General features: G+C 52.1%; 1 protein-coding gene across 1 annotated transcript; it reads left to right on the top strand.

Moving 5' to 3' along the window:
* On the top strand, positions 1-7,539 carry Gos28 (golgi SNAP receptor complex member Gos28). The gene is made up of 7 exons (XM_037222256.1): positions 1-164; positions 1,089-1,188; positions 2,441-2,546; positions 3,258-3,333; positions 5,364-5,554; positions 5,940-6,008; positions 6,735-7,539. Exons 2-7 carry the CDS (start codon positions 1,161-1,163, stop codon positions 6,970-6,972), a joined length of 708 nt encoding a protein of 235 aa, XP_037078151.1. The 5' UTR covers positions 1-164; positions 1,089-1,160; the 3' UTR covers positions 6,973-7,539.
* Positions 7,540-8,022: the final 483 nt, after the last annotated feature.

Raw genomic sequence — 8,022 nt, 5'->3', positions numbered from 1 at the left:
CCGTATTTGCCTGCTGCTACGTGGATGCTACGATTGCTTGCTGTGTTCTGGTTCCCGTTTTGGGTACTTCTACGTCACGTCTGCTGTTCTGGGAATTTGAGGCTGGAGAGATTCATGCGCCAGTGAAGGATTGTATGAGTATTTGCGCCAGGCCCCATTTGCTGGTAAGGAGGCGTTGGCTGGTTGCGTCGCGTTTATATGCGCCTTCCAAGACGAAGGGTGGCTACGTCGCGTGTGATTTGGCTGCCACAATTACGCAGCGAACAAGGTTTTGTCGGCACAGTATGTGCGACATTGTAATTTTCAAATGTCCAGATTGTACTGAATATAGTGTGAATTGCATCGAAGGGTGTGCAGATGTAGTGCTAACTGCTATTCCATACTTGTTATTGCAGCATGCAGCAGCAATAGTGGTGATGGAGCAGATGAGTTTCTGGGCCAGGCTTAGGCAGTGGGAGAACATCATGCATTACCCTTTTCTGATAAAGTGATTTCAGTTTCACTGAAAGACCAGAGCACCAGACTACAAAACATGTGTCACACAAAACATGCCCTGTGGAGCTGCAACATCCTGGAGAGCATTTCAGTGTGTGTACACTAGGTGCAAATGCTCAGTTTGGCACATAGTGGCCACCAATGTCAGCACATAGAGACACAATGCTTTTGAGAAGTGTAATGTTGCATAGGTAATTTGAGGCAAAAATACATAGCATTTTTCACATAGATGTAAGTAACAAATGCAGTGCAACTTGGCCTAGCCTGGCTTGGCATTTGCAAGCACAAAGCTCATGTTACCAAAGGCATGTATGCGTCCTATGCAGGATGGATGTTGTGCAGGCTGGCAGGAGGGAAAAGTAACAGTTCTTCAGTTCTTCACTCCAGAATCTGAGCAGTTAACTGTTGCTTTGGTACCTGAGTAATTTTTTGATTCATCACTATTTGACAATGATACTTTGCCATATTTTGGTGAACAACTGTATATGAATATAACTAGATTCTTATGTTTTGTCAATGCATTCCTGTTACATGCATGTGTTCAGGTGTTGTATTGCAGTTTGTTGAGATCAGGCTCTACCTTGCATTTTCAGAAGCTGATTTCCAAGAGCTGACAACTTAGTCAGATCTATGTAGCTGTATTTTCCAACAAGAATCTTGGAATCATGGCTTCTGCTGGCCATAACTGGGAAGGTATGTGCCTTTTTAGTGAATGTTGGATGTAGGATTAGATGTGCCCATTGGTGTATTTTTTAATCAGTTGTTTGGTGCTAGTATGTGTGGATGTTTGTTTGTCTGCAGTTATGTTTATCCATGATGTATGTTTGTCCTGTTTGTCCATGTCCATGGATGTGTGTTTGTAAAGATGTACTTAGTAGTCAATAAGTATTTTACTATTATTAAGTTATGTTATTTAATTTGCAATGAACAATAAGGGACATATTTTGTCCTGTGTAAATGCATTTTTGCTCCAGTTTGTGAAACATGGCCCAGTCTGAGATTCACTTGTGAATTGGTCTGGAGGATGCAACTTGGAAAGGTTTATAATTTTGTGTAAAATGGTGTTTTGGACACCCTGGGATTTTTGTCTATTTATGGCCTTGCTTAGAAGGCTAGTAGGATGGATGGTGCCCTTAAAGAGACATGAACAACCACTGGACAAAAAAGGAAGCTATCAGTTATTATTTTGTGAGAACCAAGTACTGAGCTGCACAATATATATATATATATATATATATATATATATATATTGCACAAGAAGGCAATGCAAGAGCTGTTGCATAGTATGTTTCACATAATATGTCTGTTCAGTGGTTAATAACATCCAAATAGTGGCTTGAGGTGGTATTCATAAATGAGCCTATGAGAACTGAGAGCTAGAATCTGGTGTTATATGAGTGCACAAATGAAAACTAGAAGTGGTGTTTGTGAGGAATCATGTGCTACCTGGAACCAGGCCCTGATTATTAAAACAACCTGTCAAGTCTGGAAAGGAGTGTGGTGTTTGTAAAAGTAAACACTGGAAGTATGGACTGTAGCCCATTAAGCAACTGTTGAAGGGAACTAGGAACCATAATGTGGGGTTTGCAAAAGAAATGAAACCATGAATCAACATGCAGATTTTTGAAATAGCTAGTATGTAATAGGAACAGTGTGGTATTTGCAAATGATTGAATGGAATCTGCAAAACAGTAGCTAGTGTTAAAAGAACCAGATGGAACCAGGGCTGAAGGCCTTGTCTTTATGGCTGTACAAACAGAAATTGAACAATTGCTGGGAATCAGGCACATGGCAGCCAGAGACTATGAACAAAATGTCTGAAAGTTGCAATCATCTTTTGTAGTTGTGTTACTGGTTGTAGGACTCAACAGTTTTTATGAACATTGAGCATTTATCAGTGTCTCATCTTGACCTGTCACAGCAGGCCTTGTGTTTGCTGCCACAGATCTTCGAAAGCAGGCCAGGCAGGTGGAGAATGAGCTGGATGTGAAGCTGGTGGCCTACAGCAAGCTTGGAGCAGGCTATGGCAACGTCACAGCCTCCATTCCCAGGTGCCCAGCCAAGTAATTCTTGTGTCTTTGAGAGGTGCAGGCATGGCATTGCCAGTAGCCTAAGTAGTTAGTAGAATGTCTTGGGCAGAGTCCCTTGGGAAAGCTTTGCCACACCCCTGTCTTTCCTTGGATGATTGTTTTGTGATGCTAATTAAGCATAACTATTTGTGACCAAGTAATGAGGACATGATGGGATGTGACAGCATACACCTCAGCATCCCTGCTAAATTGCATGCTGTTGATGTGCTAATGGATTTTCATGTGATAACTTCAGTGATGACAATGCATGTTTTCTGTTTGTGTGACATCACAAGGGTCGTTCGGCCTCTTTCACCGATGTTGGTGATTGCGCCCAGTAGTCTCGCGTACAGACTTGTCGTCAGAGGGACAGGACCACCCTGCCCCCACTGTCAGCTGGTGCTAGTATTGTCATCCGCCAAACACCTGTGCTGTCTTGGCAGCTGTGGCTGTGGAGTCGGCCGTGGCATCGACCCTAACCCGCTGTCTGGCTGCTGTGCCAGCCTGCCTTTCTGTCCAGCTGCCGTACCCTCGCTGTCCTTCTGCCTTGCCGGCCGTGCCCTCGCTGTCCGGCTGCCGTGCCCTCGCTGTCCGGCTACCGTGCCGACGGCACCATGCCCGCGCCGCTGCGCTGTTGCCCGCGCTCGGTCCGCACTGACCACTGTGCCGCTGACCCTGTGCTGTGTGCCACAGCGACCAGCAACCGCTGCTGGGGGACGAACAGGCCGTCGAGAAGACCGAGGCCGAGATTGAGGCATGCCTGGCCAAGGTACGCCACACACGGGCAGGGAGTCGGCCGGTTCTTGGAGCCAGTGCGTGCCGTCATAGCCTTTTTCGTCTTCCGGTCGTCTGGCGACGCGTTTAACGGGCCACGGATGTGGAAACGCGACGTCAAGTATAACGTGCTGCACTGGAGTTTGGCTTGTAACGGCGGTGGAGCCCACAGTGCGGAGCCCGCGCTGAGGGAACGTACACTCGGCCTCCCTGCCACGAAGCTGGTTCCGAGTGGCTGCTGGCATACTGTGTACCGCGAATGGTGTTCGGGGACGATTTTACTGGGGTCCCATGGGGTTGAATATTGGAGTTAAAGTGATTTCACCCCTTGCATGTTGCTGTTCATCATGTCTGTAATGGTTTTATGTTATGCTGACTGATCCGTATGTTTTAATGAGGGATACTTCAAGGCACTATTTGGCTCCTGCTTGCGAAACTAGGGGCGTATTCGCAGCGGACCAAAAATATCTGGCTTATTTGATGCCACGAAGCGTCTTTTGCCGGACATGTTTGCAGCGCGATGCATGTTTTTTATGTTTTCGTAACCTTCGTGACAATTATCGCAGATGTAAACAATAACAGTGACGTTCGCACGTACTGTGTGCTCCTTGCAAAGGAAACCAAATTATATTGTTTTTAACGTATAAATGCCTTTTTATTATCCACATCCGGCCCTGGGCGGGGCATCCGATTCGTTTGTAACTGAATATGTGGCGCCATTTCTGCCTCACTTCGATCCAGTAACGGAAAAGGATTCTGCGCGTCCGGCAAAGGGTTTACGCGTCGTTACGTAGAACCTTTGTCGTCTGGGTCGCTACGAGTGCCAAAAGGCGCAGAATCTATGAGGTATGACGCTATCAGGGACGTAGACGGCATATATCCTTTGCTGTCCGGGTCGTTGCGAATACACCTTAGGGCCCAGATTCCAGTTTGTCAACACATAGTTCCTGCCCGTCCCACATCAGCAAAGCCTACACACGTGCATGCTGAAGTGCACGCTCAACCTCTTCCCGTCCGCAGCACCAGTCCCCCAGCCCGCCTGAGCGTTATTTACCTTATTCCTAACTGACCTCCATCTCACCCATGCCGGACCAAGTTTGACCCTTGCTTGTTTCCTGACTGGCACCCCGGCATCATGTGACCATCGCAGTGACGCACCCTGATACCCAGGAAAAGTGTCGAACCCAAAAAAAGGAAAAAAACCTCATCATCGTCACCCCACGTCACCGCTGCCACCTCTGACCGACCCCCGTCCGACCCTCCTCTTAAGCCCTGCCTGACCCTCGTCAGACCTCGTCTGATCCTCGTCTAAACCTTGTCTGACCCTCGTCTTACCCCCATCTGACCCTCGTATGACCCGCGTCTTACCCCCATCCGATCCTTGTCTGACTCCTGGTCCTTGTCTGACCCCGCCTGACCCTTGTCAGCCCGTGTAGTCCTGTTTGGCCCTTGTCTGACCCTGTCTGGCCCTTGCCTGACCATCATCCAACACTGAGGTCAGATCTTTGTCTGACCCTCGTCCGACCCCTGGCTGACTTTCGTCTCACCCGCATCTGGCCTTCGTCCGACTTCCGCCCGAATCCCGCCTGAATCTGACCCTTGTCTGATTCCGTCTGACTCTTGTCTGACCCCGTCTGACCCTTGTCTGATCCCCATCTGATCCTTAGCTCACTCAGTCCCTTGTGTTTCCAGTCTGACCCTCATTTGATCCCACGTGACCCCTGTCTGGCCCTCGTCTGATCCCCGTCTGATCCCCGTTTCGCTCTCGTCTTACCCTCATCTGATCCTTACCTGACCCCGTATGACCCTTGTTTGACCCCTCCTGACCCTGATCTGACCCGTCTGACCCTTGTCTGACACTATCTTATCCTTGCTCAACCCTGTGACACCATCTAACCTTGCCTAATCCCCATCTGACCCTCATCTGACGCTGAGTTCAATGCTTTGTCTGACCCTCGTCTGACCCACGTCTGACGCCCGTCTACACCTCGTCTGACTTCCGGCTGACCCTCGTCCCATCGGCAGTTGTCCACCGTGAACGAGCTGATGTCGGAGTTCTCCACGGGCCCGACGCCGAGCGCGGCCGTGGTGCACACACTGCAGCGGCACCGCGACATCCTGCAGGACTACTCGCACGAGTTTGGCCGCACGAAGGCGGCGCTCGACGCCAGCCGAGACCGGCAGCAGCTGCTGGCCTCCAGCCGTGGCGACGACGGGTGCGTGGCGGCCGGCGCGCGGTCCTCCGGCTGGAGCCCGCGAGCACGGGGCGTGAAGCGCGGGTCGCCCGCGAGTGACGGCGAGACCTGGGGTTCGTGAAACGCGCGCCGACGCCCGGCCGGATTCAACGGACGACTTGGGGAAAGGCTCGGAGTGTCGAGCATTCGACTCTGCCTGCGCCACGGCGTGCACGAGTGCGGATTTTGTGGACCTCACGTGACGTGCTGCTCTGAACGCCTCTGTCCGTACTTGTCCTGCGTGTGATGACTCCTGCATTTGATGCCGGTCATGTACGGCTGTTCTCATGTTAGATGGTATCAAGTGGCTCCGAAGAGCAGCTGTCGTGATGCACGACTCTTTTGTCATGCAAATGTTTCTTTTCAGGGCGTATAAGAACGGCAGGTTGAACAGAAGGCTGGACCACCTCCTGAAGGAAAACGAGCACATCCGGAAGTAAGTACCGATGATATTTTCCCGGAGGGTTTATGCAGACTAAACGCGTGCCTTTGCGGCCATAATCCATGGTATTACGTGGCACGTGTTACAGTGTGTTAGGGATGACCGCCTAGGTTGTTCGAAATTTATTTTGGGCGTCTCGATTGGGTAATGTTTGAGTGCGGAGTGCCTGTCTCGCGAAGCATGTTGCGCGGGCTCTAAACCCACGGCCATCTCACCACCCAACTGGTGTCGCTCAAGGTCAGTGGGTAAGCTCGCCTCCACCCCTTTGTTAGGCAAGACTGCGAAGTGCTTATACGAGCCGCGTGTTGCTGTGACGCTTGTGTTTCCCACAGACTACCGCGGTAGTGTTAGCTGCGTGCGCACTTGCGAAAGCCGTCTTGATCAATGGGTGCATCCCTTCTTGGGACCATTTTGAGACGAAAAAGGAGCTGTAATTGTAATTGTAATTCTGGTCCGTTTGCTGGGCACGGACGCCGGAGTCGGGTGCCGTCAGCGTACCTTTGGTCCGTGTGACGTAAATGATCAACTTTGCTGCACCACACAAGGGCTTTGGGAAGACAGTGGCCATTGGCGACTGCAGTGCCTTGACCATTCGGCCGTTACCGTGCTCCCCAAGCTTCTGAGCCCCCAAGTCTCAGCCAGAAACCCAAGCCGCTCTCACCAGGAGAGCGGACGCACCCGGTGTCCGCCGCGTGTCCGTGACGCTCTCTCGGCCGGCAGCTCGGACCGCCTGATCGACGAGCAGATCGCCATCGCCATGGAGACGCGCGAGCACCTGAGCGGCCAGCGCGCCACCTTCAAGGCCATCCAGACGCGCGTCAACGACCTGGCACACCGGTTCCCCATGATCAACAGCCTGCTACAGCGCGTGCAGCTGCGCAAGCGGCGCGACTCGCTGGTGCTCGGCCTCGTCATCGGACTGTGCCTGGTCTTCTTCGTCTGGTACCTGTTCGGCTGAGCCGGGAGTCGGCGGCGCCGCAGACGGCACCGACGTGCTGGACGAGGGGAGGCCCCGGAGCCGGCGAGGCTCGTCGACTGACCGCACGCCGGTCCTCGGCAGGCGCGTGCTTGCCCGAGGAGCCCGAGACTGTGCGGCGGGGGCTCGGTGCCCAGGCGCGAAGGCGTGATCGACTGAGGCTGGCGGCCCGCGCCGGCGGAGGATTTGGTGCCTTTGTTGGCGTTGGGCTGGCGGGAGGCGTGCGGTACTGCTTGCCGCTGGCTTGCCGAGACGTTGGGCCGGCCCACATCTTCTGACGTCACCGGCTTTGAGTCGGCCCGCACCGTGTGACGTCACCGGCGCGGCCGAGCGCGACTGGTGATAGCGGGCGGTGAGGCAGCGGATGGACCACGGGACGGGCGGGCTGTTGAGGTCGTTCATGCACCCCCGCGGCGACGATGAATCATGGGCCGATCGTGAGGACACTGGTGCTTTGGAACACCCAGAATGTTATATATTCGTCTATTGTACATTCGTCTGTGATGGACATCTTTATTCTGTCTAATACATACAGTGCAACTCGCGTGATTCACAGCATGTGTAGCTGGATGTGTGGGAATACGCAATCCAGAGGGCTTCAAATGCTTTTTGGGCATCTGTCTCCCAGGGCTGCGTTACAAATCTCCGCCGAAAAACTCGGAAAATTGAGGAAGAGTACACGTCTGGCTGCCAAAATGAGTTATCCAAAGCAGCGTTTTCCATCACGATACATGTTGCATGTCGGGACGCTGACGGGCGACGCCCTTGACATCAGACGGCGAATACACGGAAGTTGTTAAACAGTTTATTCAACAATTGTAACAAGAGATCATTGATGCCGTCAACGGCCCATAGCGGTTTTAAATTCCTACCCACATTACATCGTTACATCCTGACACCGGCCGCTCACGTATCATCCACTGCTCGGCAGCGATCTCAATCACATCAAAACGAGATGCACCTGACCCACGACGAGAGCAGCCCTCGCACATGGAGTAAATAGAAAACGTGACGCCGGCGGCCGCCACGGTG

Source organism: Pollicipes pollicipes, unplaced genomic scaffold (genome assembly GCF_011947565.3).
Source record: "Pollicipes pollicipes isolate AB1234 unplaced genomic scaffold, Ppol_2.1 Scaffold_4740;HRSCAF=5597_pilon_pilon_pilon, whole genome shotgun sequence".
NCBI lineage: Eukaryota > Metazoa > Arthropoda > Thecostraca > Pollicipedomorpha > Pollicipedidae > Pollicipes > Pollicipes pollicipes.
The sequence above is the reverse complement of the archived record's forward strand: the minus strand, read 5'-3'. Positions and strand labels throughout refer to the sequence as shown.

What these genes read in the sequence shown, in the direction of transcription:
- Gos28 (XM_037222256.1), top strand. Translation starts at nt 1,161, where the DNA reads ATGGCTTCTGCTGGCCATAACTGGGAAG. An exon ending in GTCACAGCCTCCATTCCCAG is followed by an intron (nt 2,547 to 3,257) that starts GTGCCCAGCCAA and finishes TGTGTGCCACAG; the next exon opens with CGACCAGCAACCGCTGCTGG. An exon ending in GAAAACGAGCACATCCGGAA is followed by an intron (nt 6,009 to 6,734) that starts GTAAGTACCGAT and finishes CTCGGCCGGCAG; the next exon opens with CTCGGACCGCCTGATCGACG.